We start from the raw sequence: 27343 nt of genomic DNA on the forward strand, positions 1-27343 counted from the left end.
TATGTTAACATTTTTAAAACTTTATTATATATATATATGTGAGATGTAATTTTTTAAATATTTATTTCTAGAACAATTTAAATCCTTGCAAATTTTCCGTTTAATATTAGTTAGAACAGAAATATTTGTCAGATTCTAGTGGGCTAGTTCCACATTTGTCATATTACTTCATAAAATTAACATGACTTCATGCAATAATTGATTACCTATTAAGTTCAGTAATTATGTACCCAATTTCGAATTATGTTCTTTTTCAGGAAATTGAGATGCCCAAGAAACAGTTTGCATATGCATCTTTTTCTTTCCTTTATCATGAGAGCGTTAATGTTTTTTCTGAAAGATAGTCTTTTTATCGAAGGTGTTGGATTTTCTTCAAACATTGGATATTCCGAGGATAATTTTTCTCTTTTTCGTCACGAGAAAAATGTAAGATTTATTATTAATTTATTTAATAACGCTAATGATAAATTCTTTTTAATAATGTACAATAATGAAAACATATACAGAGTAAATCAAAAGTCCGTTGCTCTCTTTTTCATTTCAAAATTAATGAAGTTATATTAATTCTGTTATTGTAAAAAGTCATTTACGGAGAATCAGATGGATTTTTTCTTGTTGCTCTTAAAAATTATTTTCAAGATTACTTAAAATAGTCATTTTTACTTCTCATGAATTTAGCTACCAATAATGTACAGTCTAATTGTATTTATTTAGATCCAGAAAATAGTTTTAGACTAACTAAATGGTGCTCCTTAAACTTGTCATTGAAACTTTTACATTACCTCTACTCATTAAAAAATTACAACATAAGATTTCATTTGATTTTCCATGTATGACTTCCTATATAACTACATTTATAAAATTAATATATCTTTAGTACTTTTGGAGTGAAAAGGATGCAAGGAGTTTTTCATTTATTCTATATAGTTAAATAATTTGATTATTTTGATAAATTTCTTTATAATATTTAATTTAATAAAATTTAACGGGTAAAAATGCTAAAAAATGAAATTTATGTTAATAAATAATAAAGATAAACACCTTTTACATTGACGTTATTTATTAAGAATATATTAAATAAACTGTAATAATAATAATATTAATAAATAATAAACTGTTATAATATTGCCTGCTGAGAACATTAGTGACAAAACTCCGAAATTGTCGATTTTGATTTAATATATCATGAGACTCCCAATCTTACAGTAAAATGCATGTGTCATGTTATTATTATATTATTCCACCACAAACTTATTAAAATTTTTATACTTTAGTGACGTAACTAAAATTTGAAAAAATACGCAATAATTAAAAATATAAGAAAAACTAATCTTCTATAACTACGAAGGAAAAACATCAATTGAATTTTTCAAATACAGGGATGCCTCGTACTTCAAGCGTTTCAGAGTTCGATTTCCAAGTTTGACTTAGAGTTCGAACCATGCTTCTACGTTCGAACTACGCTCGCTGAGTAAACGTCATCCCTTATGCGCCCAAGTCGTTTCTCCCTCTCTCTGTGAAAGCGTATCTTGCGTTACCAGTCGTGTGTTTTNGAAAAGTAACTTTCGTTATCATGGAATTATAACAAAACCTGCCAATTCAATATAAATGGAAAAAAAATATTATATGGAATTGAACGAAAATGAAAATTTGCTTGATAATTCAACTACGCTTGTTGGAGAACAATAAAAACACTACACTCAACAAGCCACCAATAAAACTCAACTGCCTAACCTATAACCAAAGTCTCCTTTTAATTTGTTTTTTTAAAAAAGCGCTTGACAAACTTGCCCCGCATGCCGAAGTTGCCCCGATCTCCCCTAAATCATCTTCACGCTGAATTAATTGATCAACGAGTGAAAGCTTATCTTTCTTTGAAAATCATTTAGCAAAAATATATACTAATTTTATCGGAATTGATTTCGTAGACTTATATGTATTGCGAGTTTGAGACATAAAATAATTTAATACATGTTATAGCATTTTTACAGAGTTTTTGTAGCGAAAATGATAAAATATCAATCAAAACCCGAAATTTTTATATCAGATTTAACAGCTTACTATGGTAATTAAGTAGTTTTCCGTTTGCCTTTAGTATATTTATAATTATATCGGAAGATTGATTTACAGTTGTACTTTAACAGCTAATTTTTATGAATAATTTATATAAAATAAAAAGAATTGAATTAGAGGAATGATTAAACTTTACTTGAGATTTTGTTGATTAATTATTGATACTAGTAGCATCATTAAATTTGTAGAAATTTTGTATGCAGACAAACAGTCATTTAGGACAATTGCATTCCAAATCTAAATATTTTATACGTGTCTGTCTGTTTCCTAACCAAATCGCTCTAAAATTTTTATTTTCTAAAAACCTTCATATAGTGATCTAGATATTGAATAATAATTTCGACAAACTCTTAATTGGTGTTATTTATCACTGTTTAACAAAATTACAAAATCAACAGTTCGAATAGTATAGCCATGTCAATAGCCTTTTTGACTACTATAAACCTATTTAACTTTAATATTTTAATAAAATTTTAACTATTGACTTTTTTAAATGAAGTGAGTATGATAAACTAACTTGAATATAAAACTAAAATTACAAACTGAAATTAAATCACGTAATTTTAATGTTATTTATATGACATTTACTTTGTCGAAATGACTGAACTGATATTGTATTATTTCGTATTGAACATTAATAATATTAATAAAATAATGCAATTAGTGTAATATTCTATTATTTATAATGACTAGGCCTAGTTATTATTTTAAATATTATATAATGAAAAATAAAACTCATAATACATGTTGCAGCGGGTCATACAAATTCTTTCGGCGTGCGTACCACTTTGGGCACGTTTGCATAGGTTTGCAATCCTTGGTTTACGTTATAAAATTCAGATTAGAATGAAACAGGTTATTTTGATTAATTGCTATTTATTGAATATAAACTTAACATGCTATTTGTACAAAAGTAATTTACAGTTTGAGGAATTAGTATATCAAAATTCATCTAACAAGATCTAATTTAATCTACTATGAGAAATATTAATTTATTTGCATACCTTAATGTTTAATATATAACCTAATGAAGAGAAGTTGAGACTAGTTTACTTTCCTGGCTCTGTTATATATATGACAGAGAGAAAGTATGGCGATTGGTCAAAAAATTATCCCCCAAGATTTTTACATTTTTGGGGACTCGGGAGACTTGAAACGTCGAAAAATGCAAAAGATATTCGGGGGTAATTTCTGTATATATGGATGTGTGTCGGGGGAGCATGATTTTGTTCACCTCTTTGAAGCTGAATAACTCCTGTGCTTTTTTGCCGAAAATTTTAAAAATTCTGCAGGAGGTTTGTGTACTAGGGGATCGATGCTATTAAATGTTGGTTGTTAAAGGTCCAGGGGTGGGAAGATAAAAGGGACTCGTATCATATCTCGAGTAGGGTTGGACTTAATGGCGATTTTACTCCTTATTAGCATTTACAATGTTTTTATAAAACCCATCCCTAATCTAAATTATTGTTTAAGTATTTTGTCATTTTATAATAATTAAAAAGTTTTTAAAATAAATATCATAGTAGTTGGCACAACACACGCAGTTTTAAATGTTGCCGGGAAAGTTAAGCAACTGGTTGCTGGATTTTCTTACATTAAGAGATCGTTTTAACTTAACATCATATATAATATAATTACGATTTAATAAGAGTAATTCACTTTGAGATGAAGCTTTTATGTTAAATTAGTTATATGATTGTTTTGCTATAAAAATTAGACTATAAAATCCATTTTTAAATTATCAAATTTAAGAAACTATAGTAATTGTTTGAAGAAACTCCAATCAAATTCAATAAATGTTACTTAAAATTATACTAAATTGAATGAATGCTGCTTGAATAAATGAATTATTGTTATCGTACTACATAAATTTAAGAAAATAATGAATGTGATCGTCGAAAGTATTTGATTTTATTTTCTATATTTGGCATTCTAATATAATTTAAAAAATAGAACTAGCATACGGCACTATTCAATTTTATAAATTAGATTTATTTCAAATATAAAAATTTAATATCCTGGTTGATAAATTTGTTTAAAACATGCAAAAACTAAAGAAGGAAATACAGATATAAATAAAACAAAGAAAGCAGGTTTTCTTTTACTTCATATTTAAAAACTGTGATAAACATTTAACTTTTAATTTTGTATTTGAAATATATTTCATAATTTCGTTTTAAAACAGAACATTTTTCGTATAGGCGTGCTAAAATTAAAAAATATAACTTTTTAAAATAATAGATTTAAGCCTCTATTCATTATTGATTAAAAAGATTTAAGATTTAAACTCTTTGGTTATGCACGTGATCATCAGCAGATGGCGTTAAAATAATAATGCTTTTTCTATGGCAAATCTTTTTCTAAAAATTCTCGAAAACGGAAGCAGATTGAACCAAACAGATATTTGCATTAGAATCCTGTTTAATTCTTTTATTAATTGCAATTTAAAATTGTAAAACTCGGATTTAATTTTATATAGATTTTTAAATCGTAGAAAATTAACGTATTTGAGTTTAAAACTACCGAACCGTGGTTAACAGAAGAATGAAATTGGGTTCTAACGCAAAAATCTGTTTGGTTCGATCTGCTTGCGTTTTCAAAAATTTTTGGAAAAAGATTTTAACGCCATCTGCTTGAGATTGCGTGCAACATCAAAGAGTTACAATTTTTTTTTTTTTTTTTTTTTTTTTGTGATAACTCAGGATTTCTTTCTTCATAATTTGAAGTTTAGACTATTTACAAAAAGTCAAAATTGACTTTTGAGTCCATCTTTATCCTTTATACACTACCATAAAAGTAACAGTGTTAAAAATTTTTTTTTGCTTTGAAGAACTCTTCTTAAAACACAGGTAAAAATTGGTAAAAAATCCCAAGGTTAAATAGTCTAAACTTCAAATTATGAAGAAATAAATCCTGAGTTATCACAAAAATTGTAACTACAGTACTGTATATGCAAATAATGTAGATACTCGTAACTACCACTAGAGGGCCAGAAGCAGTTAAAGAAAGTGGATAAAAATGATAGTGTGAAGAATTTCTTTGTGCTTTTAATTGTAAAAGTGTCAGAAACCTACAGAGAAAGGCTGACACTTGATCTTTTTTAACCTTGGGATTTTTTACCAATTACTTGGGATTTTTTACCAAATACTTGGGATTTTTTACCTGTGTTTTAAGAAGAGTTTTTCAAAGCAAAAAAAATTTTTAAGACTGTTACTTCTATGGTAGTGTATAAAGGATAAAGATGGACTCAAAAGTTAATTTTGACTTTTTGTAAATAGTCTAAACTTCAAATTATGAACATCAAAGAGGTTGCAATCACTATTAAGAGTTTATTTGAAGAATAATCTGCTTTGAAAATATTGAAGGAACGAATTGAGTAATTTAATGTGCATTTTTAAGTTTTACGATCAGTTTTCAAAATGTATGGCTTTAAATCTGTTTTTGAAATCAAGCAAAAGAAAAAAAGTATAGACAGAATTAACAATGTGAATATTGTAAATTTAGATTATAACAAAAAAAATTTACGTAATTTTTTAGATTAGATTACGAGTTAGCCTACTATTAGACCGCATGACTATTCGCTTAGAAATTCCCCTATTCCATTGAGGATTTCGATACGAATCGCTTCGAGAATTTCGATGAATAAGTTAAATCGGTTTTCTTTCCCCATTTTTCATTTATTTCATCGATTTCATTTATAAATTATGCCCGTTCATAGTGTACAAATTTGAAGCCAGACATTTTTCCTGAACTAGTTCTTCGTTCACAAATCCAATCAAGTATATAAGTATTTTTATTTAATGGCAGAAAGTTAAGAAATTAGATCAGAATATTGGAATTTTGATCTATAAAAGTTTTAAGTTCTTAATTATAAATAAAAAAAAATACATCACTGTATAATTAATTTCATGCAAACACCAATTAACAATTTGAAACATACTTTTATTTTCATTCAGAGTAAATTTTATTATTGCTTATTGAACTTTCCTGCTATTGCGATGATTTTTAGAATTAATTTACAATTAAATAATAATAAGTCAATAATACCAGTAATGTGATACTATTGAATAACTGTGTTCATTATCGCATGAATCATTTAAATCAGCATAAATGAGGGAAAAGAACAACATACTAGTTTAAACTAAAACGAGACTTCTCAGTTTCTTCATCTTCATTTGCACATCTAAAAAAGTAATAATAATAATAAACTTGTTTAACTATTGAAGCGAGAAAATAAATCTACCTGACGCTTTGAAAGACTTAAATTTGCGTTTGACTGTCAGTATAATTCTCAAGAGTTTTTCACAGATTGTCTACTCGGATGTGTCGGATTGCCCGTTCTCCATCATACAGTCGATCCTAAATGTCAGCTTAGCTGAACCATAATGAATAAGAAATAAAAGTTGACTTTGTAATTTCTAAATGGAAAGAAATGCAATAGAAAAACAATAGATCCATCACGTTAATAAAAAAGTGCGCGATCATCCGGATGTTTCACATTTATATAATGATTTATATACTTATTTATTTTTATACTTAACAGTAACTGTATTTATTACAATACATTGTAATAAATAAAATGGACGAAAGAAAGTATCCGTAATAAATTAGTTGTAACTCTTATACAACTTTTCTTCTCTTTCAATTTAATCTCCCTCCCTTTCACGACATTTAGTCCAATCTATCCACAAGCCTTTCTTCATTATTACAAAAACTATTTGACTAATAAGCTATGCTTGCATAGTTTCCTGGGGGTAAGATATGGGACGCAACACAACAGGAAACAGTGTACCAGAGGGACTCGGCAAGACTGTTCTATTGGAAACTGGCTCCCAATTTATGTATAAAATACTTGGATAAAACAGGTAAACTCCACGAGGCCATCTCGTTGTTCAGATACGAATCCAGAACCAACTACCATTGTTAACTTGTTAAATTACTTATTATGCTTACTCCTTACTTGTTAAATTCTTCAATCAATTAAAATAGCAATAAAAGGATTTCGGCGTTTAAAACGTTTACGAAAAGGTTATCTGATTATTGAGAATCTTAGAAAAATGATTTTGGATTTTGAGGTGACTGTAACTTTCGCTTTGAAATAAGGCGAGTGTCACAACCCGATTGGATATTTGAAAACGAAAGACGTCGCTAATGCAGTAGTGCAGCACGGAGTGAAAATGACAACAGTAATGTGCATGCAATATCACAGCAGTTAGATATGCCCTGAGTTTAGGGCTTTCAGAGTTGTAGCTATAGTATCAAACTTGGTTTGAAATCACAAATTGTGGTACTTTTGATACGATGTCGGTATAATTTAGCACCATTTAAGAATTTTCTGTTTCGTTTCTTAATTAATTGTTATAGTTGATTATCTTAGAATTTTTATCGAATTTGTTCAAAACACGAACTCGCAGCCGATCCAAGCCAGAAATGTACTACAGTAGCTTAGCCAAGCATGTTCTGTTTGTTTCGCCAGATCTCGCGATAAATTGCAAGATTTCACGATTTTTAACGAAATCTTACGATCTCACGTAAGAAATACAAAATCTCACGATTTTTTAGGACAGAGAAACCGAAATTTGAAATTTTTAAATGATCTCTTTTTCATTTTCTCAAATGATGCTATCATTNTATTTCTAGAACAATTTAAATCCTTGCAAATTTTCCGTTTAATATTAGTTAGAACAGAAATATTTGCCAGATTCTAGTGGGCTAGTTCCACATTTGTCATATTACTTCATAAAATTAACATGACTTCATGCAATAATTGATTACCTATTAAGTTCAGTAATTATGTATCCAATTTCGAATTATGTTCTTTTTCAGGAAATTGAGATGCCCAAGAAACAGTTTGCATATGCATCTTTTTCTTTCCTTTATCATGAGAGCGTTAATGTTTTTTCTGAAAGATAGTCTTTTTATCGAAGGTGTTGGATTTTCTTCAAACATTGGATATTCCGAGGATAATTTTTCTCTTTTTCGTCACGAGAAAAATGTAAGATTTATTATTAATTTATTTAATAACGCTAATGATAAATTCTTTTTAATAATGTACAATAATGAAAACATATACAGAGTAAATCAAAAGTCCGTTGCACTCTTTTTCATTTCAAAATTAATGAAGTTATATTAATTCTGTTATTGTAAAAAGTCATTTACGGAGAATCAGATGGATTTTTTCTTGTTGCTCTTAAAAATTATTTTCAAGATTACTTAAAATAGTCACTTTTACTTCTCATGAATTTAGCTACCAATAATGTACAGTCTAATTGTATTTATTTAGATCCAGAAAATAGTTTTAGACTAACTAAATGGTGCTCCTTAAACTTGTCATTGAAACTTTTACATTACCTCTACTCATTAAAAAATTACAACATAAGATTTCATTTGATTTTCCATGTATGACTTCCTATATAACTACATTTATAAAATTAATATATCTTTAGTACTTTTGGAGTGAAAAGGATGCAAGGAGTTTTTCATTTATTCTATATAGTTAAATAATTTGATTATTTTGATAAATTTCTTTATAATATTTAATTTAATAAAATTTAACGGGTAAAAATGCTAAAAAATAAAATTTATGTTAATAAATAATAAAGATAAACACCTTTTACATTGACGTTATTTATTAAGAATATATTAAATAAACTGTAATAATAATAATATTAATAAATAATAAACTGTTATAATATTGCCTGCTGAGAACATTAGTGACAAAACTCCGAAATTGTCGATTTTGATTTAATATATCATGAGACTCCCAATCTTACAGTAAAATGCATGTGTCATGTTATTATTATATTATTCCACCACAAACTTATTAAAATTTTTATACTTTAGTGACGTAACTAAAATTTGAAAAAATACGCAATAATTAAAAATATAAGAAAAACTAATCTTCTATAACTACGAAGGAAAAACATCAATTGAATTTTTCAAATACAGGGATGCCTCGTACTTCAAGCGTTTCAGAGTTCGATTTCCAAGTTTGACTTAGAGTTCGAACCATGCTTCTACGTTCGAACTACGCTCGCTGAGTAAACGTCATCCCTTATGCGCCCAAGTCGTTTCTCCCTCTCTCTGTGAAAGCGTATCTTGCGTTACCAGTCGTGTGTTTTTGGTGCTTTTATTCGCTTTATTTTTGGTATGTTTGCTTATATATGTAACCCCTACCCATTAACCATAGCATCCAAGAAGAGTGTGAAAACAATGAAGCCTAAGTGGAATGTTGTAGTATCAACGATCGATGCGAAAAAGGTCCTAATCGCGAAGCAAAAAAGTACACGTGGCAAATCTGGCAGTCATTTTTAAGATGCCGAAATCGACGGTATGCACCATTCTTAATAACAAAGAAACAATAAAAACAGCAAATGTGGCTACAAGAATGACAACCTTCACCTCCAGGAAATTGGATTTTATTGAAGAGATGGAAAAACTCCTTTTAGTGTGAATAAATGAGAAGCAATTGGCTGGTGATATCATCTCCGAGTGAATTATTTGCGAGAAAAACAAGCAGAGAAATGGTGTTTGCTCAGAGCGTAGGAACGAATTAATTAATTCCCTGTTATTTTTAATAGGGAAAATTGATTCGAACTTCGAACAATTCAGAGTTCGAACGACCCCATGGAACGAATTAAATTTGAAATACGAGACACTACTGTAGTTGAATAAAAATGAAATTTTGAAGTTTCGACAAAAACTATGAAAGCAATTAACTTCAAATGGCATTTCTGGAGTTATGTTACTAAGATTCTTAGCTGGCAATATAACACTCTATTTGTATTATAATATATATAATTATTTTGAAAGTAATATAATTAAAAATGTATGAGGAATTTTATTATATAGGAATATTATATAATTTTTTTCCTTCATATGTTTCCATACAGAATATCGATTGCAAAGTATTTACTAGTTTCTGGCAATACTTCTTGATGGCAAATTACTGTTGGATCTTAATCGAAGGTCTTTACCTTCATAATCTTATTTTCCTGTCGATGTTTACTGATACCAGTGGTATAAGGTATTATGTTATACTAGGATGGGGTATGTACAGTACATTTTGCTTTGTTATGAACTAATTATTATATAATAATAAGTATCTTAATAAAAGATATTTTTAGGTCTTCCGGTAATTGTGATCATACCTTGGATAATAGTAAGAGCTACACTTGAGAATACTCTGTGAGTTATTTTAAAGGTTTAAATTTACATTATTAATTAATCTATTATTTGAATTAAATAATATAATATAATTATAAAAATAAATAAATAATTCTACAAGAATGCGAATTAATTAAGTGGGATCGAAATTTATAATTATAAACAACAAATTATTCCATTTTTTAAATTGTTTAACAATCAAATATTTTCTCCTTTAAATAAATAAGAATGAAAAATCATTATATATCTGAACGTTAATAGTTATCGTTAGAAAATTATATTAATTTTATTAAAAAAAATAAATAGATCGATTCTAATATAACGTTCAAACTACATTTTTCGGTCTTTAATAAATTTTTAATTGTAAATTAAATTCTAAAATTTCTTTTATAAATTTCTATATATATTATTAAAAGTTACAAATGTTCACTATTAAATTTATGGACTATTTTACAATAAAAAACGAATTTTTTTAAGATACAATGAAACTTAGCCTTTTAAATAAACAATAAAAATATTTTAAATGCCCCACAACGCCTTTTTTAATAATAATTTTTAAAAAATTACAAATAGAAATTATTCGTAAGCTTACTCAAAACATAAACCATTTATTGCACGATTTCAATTTAAGAATAAAAAGTAATGAGTTGTACAATATTTGTATAAGTGTTTATCATTAAATCATTATGTATAATGTTTTGTAATAGATATTATAATTAATGGTTTAAAAATAAATCATTAAAATTTCTTTCACGGTTTTAATAAAGTGAAAAAATTATTGTGAATTAATAACGATAGAGAAGATTCTGAAGTAATTACTAAAAGTTATAAATGTCAAATTTAATTACATCGTAACTGATTTCAATGCTACATGAAAGAAGAGAGAAGTTTTGTTTGATTTTCCAACTTTTGAATTTAGGAAAAGTATTCTTTTCTTTTCAAAAATAATTTTGTTGTTTTTCAGATCATAGCTGTTCTTATATGAATTTTACTTAAAACAAGAATATATAGTTATTTCATCGTAATAATATTTCTAATAAAACAATAAATAAAATTGAGTCGAATAAAAAGTAGTCCTTAATGTATAAGTTTGCTTTTATTTAAATAAAAAATTTCTTTCTTGATTCTCAGAATATTGCATTATATAAATTATAAGGTCTATACAATATTTTTATTCACTACATTCATTTATTTAAAATACTATTATTTATTAATTTAATCTAATATTTTTATATAAAACTAAAGTTTAGAAAACATTCGAAATTATGCTATCTGGGAAAAGTCTACTTTTTAATTTTTAATGTTAAACCCTACGAATGATGCCATTATAATTTAGTATTCCATTAAATCTAAATAATAATAATAATAAATTTGGTTCTAGTACATTGGTTGCGAGCGAATTCGCTAGTAAGCTAATTCTGAATTAAATTTGACGAACACAAAATATCTACGTTGAAGAGAAATTGAATTTGCAAAAATAAAATGTATATTATTGTGACATCGTACAATGCCGACCTCAATTTTAATCATATTTTGATTTTAAAAAATCACGTGACTTCCGGTCCAGACCAAAAGTTCTTATATAGTTAATAGGGCCTTCGCTTCTAAGCTTTCCATATCTGGTTCATCTAGCTCCATTCTCGAGATTAACGAATGGTAGACGGGTGGACGATAATGGGAAGTGTATAGGTCTTCAATCTGAAAATTGCAGCCCAATAAGTAGGAAATAAAACATATTTTGCATCTAAATCGTAGAAAATTCTACATTTAAATAAAGTTTTCTTTTGTCAAGAATCGACAAGAATTACAATTGAAAAATTAAAATAATAAAGTTAATATAATAGAAAAATTATTAACATTAAACACGAGTAAATAAAGTTATTGAAATTATGCTGAAAGTCAATTTGATGTAAGATTTCGACTTCATTACTATTATTATAATTATTATTATTTAATACTTACGAATTAAATATCAGATTATATGCGAATTTTGGTTTATTATGCATTTCCTGAACAATAAAAATATACGGATACGCTATTGAATTATTAATAGGAATCAAGAATTAATAAGGCAAATTAAGCAACATTTATATAGGGGAAATCGGGGCAAGATCGGCATGTTAAGCTTTACTTAAATTTTGTGTAATAAATACTGCTGTAAACTGAAAAAAACCTTTTGCATATTGTCTATTGGAATGTTACCTTACTATAGAACTGGTTAAAATCAGTTTGGACATAAAAATAATTAAAATAATTACAACTTTACAAGAAGAGAGAAATTGACGAAGTTGCCCCGGGTATAGGGGCAAGATCGGCAACTNTTTTATACTTAACAGTAACTGTATTTATTACAATACATTGTAATAAATAAAATGGACGAAAGAAAGTATCCGTAATAAATTAGTTGTAACTCTTATACAACTTTTCTTCTCTTTCAATTTAATCTCCCTCCCTTTCACGACATTTAGTCCAATCTATCCACAAGCCTTTCTTCATTATTACAAAAACTATTTGACTAATAAGCTATGCTTGCATAGTTTCCTGGGGGTAAGATATGGGACGCAACACAACAGGAAACAGTGTACCAGAGGGACTCGGCAAGACTGTTCTATTGGAAACTGGCTCCCAATTTATGTATAAAATACTTGGATAAAACAGGTAAACTCCACGAGGCCATCTCGTTGTTCAGATACGAATCCAGAACCAACTACCATTGTTAACTTGTTAAATTACTTATTATGCTTACTCCTTACTTGTTAAATTCTTCAATCAATTAAAATAGCAATAAAAGGATTTCGGCGTTTAAAACGTTTACGAAAAGGTTATCTGATTATTGAGAATCTTAGAAAAATGATTTTGGATTTTGAGGTGACTGTAACTTTCGCTTTGAAATAAGGCGAGTGTCACAACCCGATTGGATATTTGAAAACGAAAGACGTCGCTAATGCAGTAGTGCAGCACGGAGTGAAAATGACAACAGTAATGTGCATGCAATATCACAGCAGTTAGATATGCCCTGAGTTTAGGGCTTTCAGAGTTGTAGCTATAGTATCAAACTTGGTTTGAAATCACAAATTGTGGTACTTTTGATACGATGTCGGTATAATTTAGCACCATTTAAGAATTTTCTGTTTCGTTTCTTAATTAATTGTTATAGTTGATTATCTTAGAATTTTTATCGAATTTGTTCAAAACACGAACTCGCAGCCGATCCAAGCCAGAAATGTACTACAGTAGCTTAGCCAAGCATGTTCTGTTTGTTTCGCCAGATCTCGCGATAAATTGCAAGATTTCACGATTTTTAACGAAATCTTACGATCTCACGTAAGAAATACAAAATCTCACGATTTTTTAGGACAGAGAAACCGAAATTTGAAATTTTTAAATGATCTCTTTTTCATTTTCTCAAATGATGCTATCATTTAATTCTTTTCAGAGCCGAAAAAATATAGGCTTCAAAACAATTCAGTCCCAGCTTTGAAACCTAAAATCAAATCCGAACTGATCGAAAAACCCCAGAAATTTTTCGGTCTTACTGGAGATTTTGGGCTCCGTCCCTCACCACTCAGCCCCCCGTTCTGGGCCTGGTCGAACCCATAATGGGCTTTCTAAAAAGGACCTCTTAATATCCCAGGGCGAAAAGTTTTGAAAATTCAAAATAGCTACTTTATCAGTGAAATGAATTTAATGGAGCTATATTTATTATAATTGAAAAATTGAAGATAATAAATGATCATAAATTTGATTATCAGTTCAAGCGAAAATTAATTATATGTAAACTTTTTAAAGATTTATTGAATTAAACATTATTGAGATTTCTAACTTTTAAAATAGCATAAAATTGGAATAGAAAGTAAACATAGTATTCAATTTAAAATATAAACTCAAGTTTACATTATATATTGAAATGCTAACTTATTTAACTACATTGCAATATATTTTTATTGTAAATTTTAGAATTTATAATTGTGTTATAATTTAAATGTTGCTTATATTACAAAATTAATTAATAGACATTTTTTTTCTAATTTAGAATGATAAATAAATACAGTGAGAATATTTTTTATTTGAAACAGATGTTGGACGACAAATAAAAACGTAATATATTTTTGGATTATTCGAGGTCCTATTACCTTGTCAATATTGGTATGTTTTTATTTTAATAAATTATATTTAGTTTTACAAAACAACAAATTATAGTATATGCTATTATGTAAAACTACTATATAAAATGTGTTTTATGTAATAATTAATTAATATTTTCAATTATAATATAAATCTAAGCTCATAAAATATTCGTATAATTTTAAAATACATATATAGGTTTATTACTTTTAATTTGGATGTTTAAATTATTGTCTAAATTTTTATATAAATATTTGATTTAGACACTGTAATGTAAATTCTAATTCTTTCGTTTTTGGTTTATCGAAATGATTTAAGAACTGTCTGATTTAGATTTGTATGATAAAGATATAAAATCGAAATGTAAATGGTAAAAGAAAGAGAATTGTTTTTCGAAAACCAAGCTCTGGAAAGAATTGATAAGAATGAGTCGGTAAGACAAATTCTATGGAATTAAGTGATCACGAGACAATTGTAAAATACAAGAACAAGAAAAATTGCAAGAATCTGAAAGGATATTGGACTTAGATTGCATCTCTCACAAGTATCTTTTTATATTTCTTCTCAACGTTAAACAAGAATAAATTGGAAATGTATGACGCATTCTTAGTTGTGGTTTATGCTAAAGAAAATATGAAAAAATTCCATTAAAATTTTAACATAAAATTCATTTGAAATCATGTCCAAATCCAGATAATTTTTTTACATATGTAAAAGAATATAAATTTATTATTCAATCAATCTTATATTTAATTCTACACGCCAGATCTCGCGATAAATTGCAAGATTTCACGATTTTTAACGAAATCTTACGATCTCACGTAAGAAATACAAAATCTCACGATTTTTTAGGACAGAGAAACCGAAATTTGAAATTTTTAAATGATCTCTTTTTCATTTTCTCAAATGATGCTATCATTTAATTCTTTTCAGAGCCGAAAAAATATAGGCTTCAAAACAATTCAGTCCCAGCTTTGAAACCTAAAATCAAATCCGAACTGATCGAAAAACCCCAGAAATTTTTCGGTCTTACTGGAGATTTTGGGCTCCGTCCCTCACCACTCAGCCCCCCGTTCTGGGCCTGGTCGAACCCATAATGGGCTTTCTAAAAAGGACCTCTTAATATCCCAGGGCGAAAAGTTTTGAAAATTCAAAATAGCTACTTTATCAGTGAAATGAATTTAATGGAGCTATATTTATTATAATTGAAAAATTGAAGATAATAAATGATCATAAATTTGATTATCAGTTCAAGCGAAAATTAATTATATGTAAACTTTTTAAAGATTTATTGAATTAAACATTATTGAGATTTCTAACTTTTAAAATAGCATAAAATTGGAATAGAAAGTAAACATAGTATTCAATTTAAAATATAAACTCAAGTTTACATTATATATTGAAATGCTAACTTATTTAACTACATTGCAATATATTTTTATTGTAAATTTTAGAATTTATAATTGTGTTATAATTTAAATGTTGCTTATATTACAAAATTAATTAATAGACATTTTTTTTTCTAATTTAGAATGATAAATAAATACAGTGAGAATATTTTTTATTTAAAACAGATGTTGGACGACAAATAAAAACGTAATATATTTTTGGATTATTCGAGGTCCTATTACCTTGTCAATATTGGTTGAATCATTTAAATCAGCATAAATGAGGGAAAAGAACAACATACTAGTTTAAACTAAAACGAGACTTCTCAGTTTCTTCATCTTCATTTGCACATCTAAAAAAGTAATAATAATAATAAACTTGTTTAACTATTGAAGCGAGAAAATAAATCTACCTGACGCTTTGAAAGACTTAAATTTGCGTTTGACTGTCAGTATAATTCTCAAGAGTTTTTCACAGATTGTCTACTCGGATGTGTCAGATTGCCCGTTCTCCATCATACAGTCGATCCTAAATGTCAGCTTAGCTGAACCATAATGAATAAGAAATAAAAGTTGACTTTGTAATTTCTAAATGGAAAGAAATGCAATAGAAAAACAATAGATCCATCACGTTAATAAAAAAGTGCGCGATCATCCGGATGTTTCACATTTATATAATGATTTATATACTTATTTATTTTTATACTTAACAGTAACTGTATTTATTACAATACATTGTAATAAATAAAATGGACGAAAGAAAGTATCCGTAATAAATTAGTTGTAACTCTTATACAACTTTTCTTCTCTTTCAATTTAATCTCCCTCCCTTTCACGACATTTAGTCCAATCTATCCACAAGCCTTTCTTCATTATTACAAAAACTATTTGACTAATAAGCTATGCTTGCATAGTTTCCTGGGGGTAAGATATGGGACGCAACACAACAGGAAACAGTGTACCAGAGGGACTCGGCAAGACTGTTCTATTGGAAACTGGCTCCCAATTTATGTATAAAATACTTGGATAAAACAGGTAAACTCCACGAGGCCATCTCGTTGTTCAGATACGAATCCAGAACCAACTACCATTGTTAACTTGTTAAATTACTTATTATGCTTACTCCTTACTTGTTAAATTCTTCAATCAATTAAAATAGCAATAAAAGGATTTCGGCGTTTAAAACGTTTACGAAAAGGTTATCTGATTATTGAGAATCTTAGAAAAATGATTTTGGATTTTGAGGTGACTGTAACTTTCGCTTTGAAATAAGGCGAGTGTCACAACCCGATTGGATATTTGAAAACGAAAGACGTCGCTAATGCAGTAGTGCAGCACGGAGTGAAAATGACAACAGTAATGTGCATGCAATATCACAGCAGTTAGATATGCCCTGAGTTTAGGGCTTTCAGAGTTGTAGCTATAGTATCAAACTTGGTTTGAAATCACAAATTGTGGTACTTTTGATACGATGTCGGTATAATTTAGCACCATTTAAGAATTTTCTGTTTCGTTTCTTAATTAATTGTTATAGTTGATTATCTTAGAATTTTTATCGAATTTGTTCAAAACACGAACTCGCAGCCGATCCAAGCCAGAAATGTACTACAGTAGCTTAGCCAAGCATGTTCTGTTTGTTTCGCCAGATCTCGCGATAAATTGCAAGATTTCACGATTTTTAACGAAATCTTACGATCTCACGTAAGAAATACAAAATCTCACGATTTTTTAGGACAGAGAAACCGAAATTTGAAATTTTTAAATGATCTCTTTTTCATTTTCTCAAATGATGCTATCATTTAATTCTTTTCAGAGCCGAAAAAATATAGGCTTCAAAACAATTCAGTCCCAGCTTTGAAACCTAAAATCAAATCCGAACTGATCGAAAAACCCCAGAAATTTTTCGGTCTTACTGGAGATTTTGGGCTCCGTCCCTCACCACTCAGCCCCCCGTTCTGGGCCTGGTCGAACCCATAATGGGCTTTCTAAAAAGGACCTCTTAATATCCCAGGGCGAAAAGTTTTGAAAATTCAAAATAGCTACTTTATCAGTGAAATGAATTTAATGGAGCTATATTTATTATAATTGAAAAATTGAAGATAATAAATGATCATAAATTTGATTATCAGTTCAAGCGAAAATTAATTATATGTAAACTTTTTAAAGATTTATTGAATTAAACATTATTGAGATTTCTAACTTTTAAAATAGCATAAAATTGGAATAGAAAGTAAACATAGTATTCAATTTAAAATATAAACTCAAGTTTACATTATATATTGAAATGCTAACTTATTTAACTACATTGCAATATATTTTTATTGTAAATTTTAGAATTTATAATTGTGTTATAATTTAAATGTTGCTTATATTACAAAATTAATTAATAGACATTTTTTTTTCTAATTTAGAATGATAAATAAATACAGTGAGAATATTTTTTATTTAAAACAGATGTTGGACGACAAATAAAAACGTAATATATTTTTGGATTATTCGAGGTCCTATTACCTTGTCAATATTGGTATGTTTTTATTTTAATAAATTATATTNAGGCTATACTTTAATATATATGTTAGGCTCAAAGACCGAAAAGAATACGTTGTGGTTGATTTTTTCGCTCAATAAGCTTTTTGGTCTTTGAACCTAACATTATATATAAATTACTTATGGAATGTATTAAATGATGTTACAATTTAAATTGTATTTATAGAAAATGGTTTAAGTCTACTTTGATTCTTGTTCCGCTTTTTGGTGTGCATTATGCATTATTATTAGCGGTATCTTTAGCTGCTTCTGTCAATGAAATCGTTGAATTAGTTTGGTTATACATTGATCAATTATTTTCAGCTTTTCAAGTAAGTAAATTTATTAATTCTAAATTTAAAATATTAATTTTAAAATTATACTCAAATTTCTTTATTACATATTATTGCTTTACAGCATCAAATAATACAATATAAAATTTAATCCAAATCTTATTCGTTTTTTTCCCTGTCTCATAGAACAACTTAGTAATTTAATATTGTCATATATTTAAATAATACAACTGTAATTTCTATTTTTTAATCTAATCGGAAATGTCTTTTATCCACTCGATTTTTTAATGCAAAAGTCTTGACTTTTCAGTGGTAAATCTGGTCAATATTAACCTCACCCTAAGTGCTATTTACTTGACTGCTAAAATTAGTAGCCTATCTATGAATTTTCAATTCTGTTTCTTTATATGAATTTTTACTTTTACGGGCTTGCTTAAATTTGTTAAACATAATAATAAAATAGTAAAATAATTTTATTTTTTGTATATTAATGCTAATAATATTATTAGTGGACGTTACTTATTCTAATAAAATTAAAAATGCGAAACTATTAAAAGTTCTAATAGAGATTTATTTTGCGATTAAAGAATTAATCGTAAGTTAATCTAATTTTTAGTCTTAAATTTGAAATTGCTAATAATCCTGATATAACAAAAAGTAACTATTAAAAGTTAATAAGAAATTGTAGTACACTGCGTCATTTATTATATAAAATAAAATAGTAAAAGAAAGTATAAATTAAATAGCGTATATTTCGGCAGATAAGACGAGGTGTAATTTTCGTCGAAGTTTTATAGTTTTAGCATACATTTGTCCTAAAAGACAACCCCCAAACTATCAACTGCCTATGAATTTTATTTAGATCGACGATCATCATCTGGATAATAACACTGTACAGCGTATACGGAATTATGTCCTATTCGTAATTTTTTGAAAGAACATCAAATTTTATTTTCTTGCATCTGGCAGCACTGCCTTGGTATTGTTGCAAACATTCACACTGATTTGGGCATTCGGGTAATGACCTTGACTTTTCACAAAAACATATGGGCTATTCTATTTTGTGGACATACCCTACTCTCTACTAGTAAATAATTACGGTTTGTCCGTTTTACTATAATGGTTTTAATTTATATAAATTTCAATCTAATTTTTTTTTGTATCTGTCCTATAAGAGACCCGGATTTTAAGGGCCTTTTTTATGATTCAACTATTGTCTTATCTGCCGAGATATATGATAGGTCTACTTTGAATTTACTCCTTGGACATTTAAAAATTTCTTTTTTCCTATTTAATCAGTTATTTAAGACAAATTGACTTAAGTATTAAGTGAAGCGAGCGTTTTATCAAGTAGAATAAATGAAAAATCTCACTATGGCTCACATTAGACATTTCAGTATAAGTGCTCAACATACGGCATGTCATATAACACTGTAATAAAGTCTTCTTCTTATGTTAGGCTCAAGTAATGTTTAATTAATTAATTGCAATGTGCATATCAGATCATGACTCACTTTTGTCTTGGAATTTCATCATATACAGTATAATTTCACTTGCCAGAATTTAAAAAGCTTTGAGTACTTAAGTGAAAATTCAGTAATTAATTAAGCATGTGCTGTTTCTACAAGTATTTTTATTGGGGTTTTTTTTTTTTAATTTTTCATGATGATTCGAAATAAAAATTAAAAAATCTTCGCTAAGAATTATTTCTCTACAGTGATACTACAGTAAAACTGAAAAGCCGAAACAGGAGTAAGATGGAAACCTTCTAGAGATGGAAAGTTCAAATATTTTTAGTAAAACGATTACATTAAGCTAAGAAATGTTCTCTGAAAGCCGTGGACGGAATGAAAGAAATAATGCTATCACAACTCAAATACGGAGGAGTATAGACGCAAAAGTCAAACTCGGGTGTTCGGTATTTTTTCATTATAATAAAATTATCGTATATTGGGATAATATATAATATGTATATATATATATAAAGATTATGATCCCAATATACGATAACTGTTCTAGAAGCCTGGGGAATTTCTATCCACCTTCCAAAATTAAATCGGCTTTTTCCGTTATATTTCCGTTTTTCGTCTGAAGTCTAATGCATTAAGGGTTGTTCTGATTGAGGCCCATTTACGTTATACTGTCTTATTAAAAAATAAACTTTTCCTATTTATCTGTATGTAAAATCTTTACAATATATGCGATTTTATTTTGTCTTGAAAAGCGGTCGAGTGCGTGTGGTTAATTTAGTTAATTACATCAGCATTATTATCTTGTATTAAATATTTATATATATTAAAAATTCTAGATTACAAATTAAGAAAAAAAAATGTATCGTCTTATCAATCTCTCTTATAGCATACTAAGTTGAGCCAACCCAACGGCCAACTCTAGTTGCGCCGACTATAATTTTGACATTACATAAAAATACTTTCGTACCAGATCTACTGAAAATTTTCACATAGGCTTTTGTAAAACATGAAAGCTTAAATGTTAACGTTAAACTTTATTTCGAGAAAGAAAGTTAGATTCCACGATAACGGTGTCAGATTCGAATCCATTGGTTGGTCGCACTTCCGATTTAAATTTTTTTTATTTAAAAAGCGTTGTTTGAAACAATACGGTTCAAATTCTTGTGTTTTGTATACAATGAATTTTACATAGTTTTAAATAAACTACATTGATTAAGTTATCAATATTTTGTAGTTTGAGCCTAATTTGAGAGGCTCTAACAAATAGGTAAAAACAATAATTAGAACTAATTAAAGAGCATTTTGTGCTGTAGTTGCCACAATATTGCATTTAATATCATATGATACGACTAGGCTATCAAATTCTGTGATGTCTAAAAATGAGAATGCAGAGATGAATTCGTTAAAGCTCTTCGCCTGAAAATGGTGAGATGTTAAACATTTATATTTATCGCATCTCACCGATCAATGATTTAAAATCAAAACAAATGCCCTTTTATTGGAATAAGAAATTAAGATTTAACTTTCTCGTTATGCTTCACATTTTGCATGATATTATCACTCAGGTAAATTTTGTGAACAAAAGTTCTTCAAAGTGAAAACTTATAATTAGAGAAAGTGTTGGTATTTCTGGAAAATACAAAAAATTACTTACTTCTATAAAACAGAATTTTACTATAGAATTCAGCTAAAGAATTAGAAATTAATCCCAAAGACAATATTTTCTGTTCTAGAAGATTTATTAGATGTAGACAGTAAAAACATTTTTCATGTAACTCCAGTGAACATCCTGTAGAATTTAAAATTTCAGATAGTTATTTAATATAATATTGAATTATATAATAAAGACTATTTTGAACAATTTCAAGAGTTTAAAAATTTAAAGAAGTATTTGAATTTTTGCTTATACTTTCTAAACTATCAATGCAAAAGAATTTTTAAATTCTCATAATTATTTAAGTTGTCTCTATCTGAAACAGAAAACTGAGTTGCATGTGATGAAAAAGTTCAAAATCCTAATAATGAGTTCAGGAGTATGTCGAATGTTTCATCTTTCTATTTTATATATTTAGTTTTATTGAAATATATACAGTACATAATAATAGATTTGATGAGACTAATCCAAATATTAGTATAATTCTTTTGGCTATTCTCATGCATTTGGCTTCTGCTGAATATGGTTTTTCTATGATAAAACTGATAGAAACTGTCTTGAAAACCAAATCAAGAATGATTGGTAGATTAACCATTAGTTATTTTTGTCTAATTAATAGATTCAATGTAACAATATACACTATTTACCAAAACGTAATTGTATTCTCATTAGACGGAAAAAAGCACCGTTCACTTATGGAAAATAAATGGCATATCCTGAGTAGACATCACATTAGTATGCTGCAAAATACTGTTAGGCATAGAACTGTTAGAGTTTGAGAAAGGCATCATTGTCAGGTTTCACTTAGATGCCTGTCAATTCGTGTAATAGCAATAAAACTACGCCAACATAAACTCGCCATAAAGTTCATTCTGCATCAATAGCAGTATGCAGGACATTGTAGAAATAAACCACGGACTAAGGCTGTTTAAAACAAATAGCGATTGCAACGTGCTGCTATCTTTATAGATAAATTAGGGCACATCCAATGGACATACTTTTCAAAAGAATATAGATCAGATTTTAGATAGATCAGACAGAAATTTCAAGTTGTACGCGGAGCCATCATTTTTCATCAGTATGTTATTCATTAAAGCTCATATGAGATATTTTGATACAGCTACAAAATAATAATAATAATGAACAAGAAATAACTAAACAATTTTTATTTCTTCCTAAGGGTCCCCTGTAATGAGTCACTATTATTATTCGTTTGTGATGAACATGCATGTTTTTATTTATCAAAGCGACAAGATGATTTTTATTTATCTGATACCTATCCAAATTAAAACACCGAAATATCGCTTAGAGGCGAATTGATTCTAAAACAGGTGCTGTAAACAAGGATTCGGGAAGTGGTATAAAGTTGACTTTTCATCATTTCCTGGATTTTTAAACATATTCCAGGAAAATAGAAAGAATATATTGTTATCCGTACTGAATGAAAACTAGTAAAAGTGTATCCAGAAAGGTTCTCAACCATTGTAGTAGCAACAACAGATTAATTTAAGTTGACAGGAATCATAGTAGAGATGTCAACTTACTTTTCGGTAGATTGCATATTTCAAATCCCGAAATCATATCTTTAAGTGGTAATTATAATAATTGTTATTGACGAAGTATATAAATTAACTTAAATTATATAATTTAACTTCGCTATCAAACCCGATTCACTTAAACGGTACAAAATTAGAATATAAAACTTTCTCATTTTAAGTTTAATAAATATATAAGTATATATAAGTATATAAGTATATAAATATAAGTATATAAGTATATAAATATATGTTACAATGTAAAGAATAATAAATTTTATTTCTTAAAAATAATCATTTTTATTTCTTCTATTCTTAAATTATCAATCGTTCATTTACTAAATTGTTTCAAAGGGATCATTTGTGGCTCTCCTTTATTGTTTTCTTAATGGAGAAGTAAGTACAATTATTATTAGAAATATAAAATTTTACTTTAATTATAAATTATAAAGTTTACTTAGTCAATCCATTTTAATATAAGGTTCAGGCGGAGATTAAAAAATTGTTGCAAACTGAACCCACCCATTCAAAGTGCTTCAGTCATGCTTCTATTCTTACTCAATCTCTAACATATTTGAGTCGTGGGAGGAATTCTATTCAATCTTTACATTCCGCAACAGGTTAGTGTTTAAAATTATTATTTTTTTTTTAAAAAAAAAAGACTTATTGATTAATAAAATTTCTTTTATAATAGTACTGATTTGTAAGTTAAACATTAAGATATTATATGTTTGTATATATATTGTACTGTACGTTTGCAATATACAAAATATATTATTTAAGGCTCCTTCTCAAAACACATCATGGAAAGACTGTAATGAAGGATACAGTACATGGAAATACAAGTGCATACAAATTTTATGGATGACGAAATAAAAATATGTTATTAATCGAAAATTTGTTTTAGTAGGTCGAGTTTGTTTGGTCGAGTACCGAACAACTTTTTTCCAGAATTTGTGTTCGAATACCGAATTGTTCGAGTACCGAGACATTGCTGTATTTCATTCGTCATTTTACGAATGATTGCTTACCTACAGTTAAGAAAGCTTAATAACACTTACCTAAAATCGTTTACTAAATACGAAGATTAATCTATAAAACGAAAACACGGTGACAGTCTTAAGGGCTAAAGTCCGAAAGCAACGACAACTGGTTAATCAGAAAGTTAGTACAATTTTTTTCGTCCTTATCTGGAATGTTAGGAGGCCTACCAGGTCTGGTCCTAACATTCGAAACCTCGAAAATATGTAAAATTGAATAGAGCAACAAGTAATAAAATTATTATAAATAGTAAACAATCAGAAGATATGTTTGATAAATTTGATTAAATATAAATATAACAATATGTTTAGCAGAGAAAGCTAATTAAAAAAATTTATGAACATTAACCCTCCATTACGAATTTCTTAAAGGGACCTCCGAGCTTTTCTTGGCCCAGGGCCTCGCACGTACCAAAGACGGGCCTGTCTAAAAACCGTATTAGAGCGAAATCGTGTTGTACGGGGACATCCCAAATTTTCCAACCGTGTTATAGAAATACCGTGTTGTACGAGGGATACTTGTATAAGTTTATATATTTAAAATTTAAAATATGCCTATTATTTGAATACTTTTAAGATATTTTGAGAGATTCAAGAAGTTTTGAGAAATGATATTCAAAAACTTCAAAAATAGTTCATATCCTATAAAGTTCTAAATCTATGTTTTAAATGATTTTATAAAAACATCACCCTTTATAGTTCAGAATATATTTATTATAAAAACAAACATTTTCAATTGATAAAGTGAATATCACGAAGTTTTCAATACTAAGAATACAAATTCAGAAACACAAAAACAAGTCCAAGACCACTGACAAGATTTTACTAAGGCGCTTTTCAAGAATCTCGCAAGAAGTTTGCAAGCTCATTGGCGTAAATAACAGGCGCCGCAAGAATTACTAGCCTATTATTTACACTACTGAACAAATCTAGTTAGAATATCAAAATTTTCTCCGAAATCAATACGGTATTTATTCATCACTAAATTATTACTACGTTAAATTACAAAACAGAATCTGCAACACAAAATTTAGTGCATCAATAGCAGTATGCAGGACATTGTAGAAATAAACCACGGACTAAGGCTGTTTAAAACAAATAGCGATTGCAACGTGCTGCTATCTTTATAGATAAATTAGGGCACATCCAATGGACATACTTTTCAAAAGAATATAGATCAGATTTTAGATAGATCAGACAGAAATTTCAAGTTGTACGCGGAGCCATCATTTTTCATCAGTATGTTATTCATTAAAGCTCATATGAGATATTTTGATACAGCTACAAAATAATAATAATAATGAACAAGAAATAACTAAACAATTTTTATTTCTTCCTAAGGGTCCCCTGTAATGAGTCACTATTATTATTCGTTTGTGATGAACATGCATGTTTTTATTTATCAAAGCGACAAGATGATTTTTATTTATCTGATACCTATCCAAATTAAAACACCGAAATATCGCTTAGAGGCGAATTGATTCTAAAACAGGTGCTGTAAACAAGGATTCGGGAANAGTTTATGAAAGATTTGAAGGAATGGATAAAGGATGTTGGAGAAGAGTTGGAGAAATGGATAAAGGATGTTGGAGGAGATAAAGGATGCATTAATTAATTAAATTGAATAATTATGCTTACATGCTTCATTTTTTAATTCTTTATCTGTTCTATGTTATACTGTATTAATGATTTTTTAAATTGTTTAAACTCTAATAGTAGTATCCTTTATAATATCCTATGTTTTAACGTTATTATGCACTCTCCTTTATCTTCTATGCTTAGTTTATCATGTTTTAAAGCTTTATGCATATACTATAGAAAGCATAATGTTAAAACAGTTGGAAGAATAATAATATTAGAGTGTATCCTATATCCTATAAGGTACTTCATTAAAACGTAATTTATCTTAGGATACGCTTTCTTTCAGCCTTCATGCTTACTTTATACTACTCTTCAGTTGTTGCTTGTATATATAATAAGCTTTAAGGATGCTTCGCTTATCCTAATAAACAATCCTAAAAATCATGATTTATTCCATTAGTCAGCAAAAATATAAAAAAGTAATACAAAAAAATAAATTTATAATCTAAAAAATTCGATATTTTTGAGTAAAAATGCTTACCGAATATAAAAAAATTGCAGATATTTCTTTAAAGGTTCGATAAACGAGTTAAAATCCTTAAGAATAAAGTGATAAAAGTTAGAGAAGGAGCATCATAAAAATTTATTTGACTATTTTTCTTTCAAGAAAACAATTGAAAATTCTTATCAAAATCGAGTAAAATATATTAAAGTCCATTGTTAAATTTTATTTACAACTTTTGTGTATGAAAAGTTTTGTAAAGATATTAACTAACAGCATCCTCTCTTATCTATAATCCTTTTATTAGTCATTGGATGAAAGGTATACAATATCTTAATTACTTGTAGGAAGTTATATCTTTAGGCAGTTAAGAAGATATTCTTTGAACAATTTTAATTTTATTTTTTAATGACGATTATTTTTCAAAACTTTAAACAAATTTAAAATTAATTCGTGTGCTTTTTATATCATTATAGAAAAAAAAGATGGTTATCAAAGTACAAGTCCATTGCCCTATATTCCAAGACAAGATGATCATGATATTACATCTATGAGTATGACTCCAAACATAACATGTCCTTTATCTCATTCAACAACAGATGTAGTAATTACCTTTAAAGAAAATAGCATTTTTAATCATGGTAACATAAAAATTTCAAGTTCAGATCATCAGTTATCAGAAACCAAAGAATCATTATTATGAAAAAACTATGTATTGGAAAACAGTCGCCTCATTTATAAATATTGGTAATTAAGTATAACTCTTGAATTATGTAAAAATATTTCATTTTTTATTGAAATAAAATAATTATTAATTGACTTATTAACTAATAAATACTTTTAATAAATTATAACATTAATAGCGATTTCAAATTGAAAATATGAAATTAGTAAATTTTATTCAGAACAATATTCTTTCCCTATTTTAAAGTTTACTATACTGTATTATCTTCACTAAATTCAATTTTTGTTGGGCTGCAATTTTCGA

General features: G+C 27.8%; 1 protein-coding gene across 1 annotated transcript; it reads left to right on the forward strand.

The window, feature by feature from the left end:
• Positions 1-7885: 7885 nt before the first annotated feature.
• On the forward strand, positions 7886-27111 carry LOC111642473 (parathyroid hormone/parathyroid hormone-related peptide receptor-like). The gene is made up of 8 exons (XM_023388826.1): positions 7886-8068; positions 9966-10122; positions 10200-10260; positions 14273-14329; positions 18466-18610; positions 23587-23628; positions 23714-23852; positions 26832-27111. Exons 1-8 carry the CDS (start codon positions 7886-7888, stop codon positions 27056-27058), a joined length of 1011 nt encoding a protein of 336 aa, XP_023244594.1. The 3' UTR covers positions 27059-27111.
• Positions 27112-27343: the final 232 nt, after the last annotated feature.

The sequence above is a fragment of the Centruroides sculpturatus genome, unplaced genomic scaffold (assembly GCF_000671375.1).
Source record: "Centruroides sculpturatus isolate CEXI.00-Female unplaced genomic scaffold, Cexi_2.0 scaffold1612, whole genome shotgun sequence".
Classification (NCBI taxonomy): Eukaryota; Metazoa; Arthropoda; class Arachnida; order Scorpiones; family Buthidae; genus Centruroides; species Centruroides sculpturatus.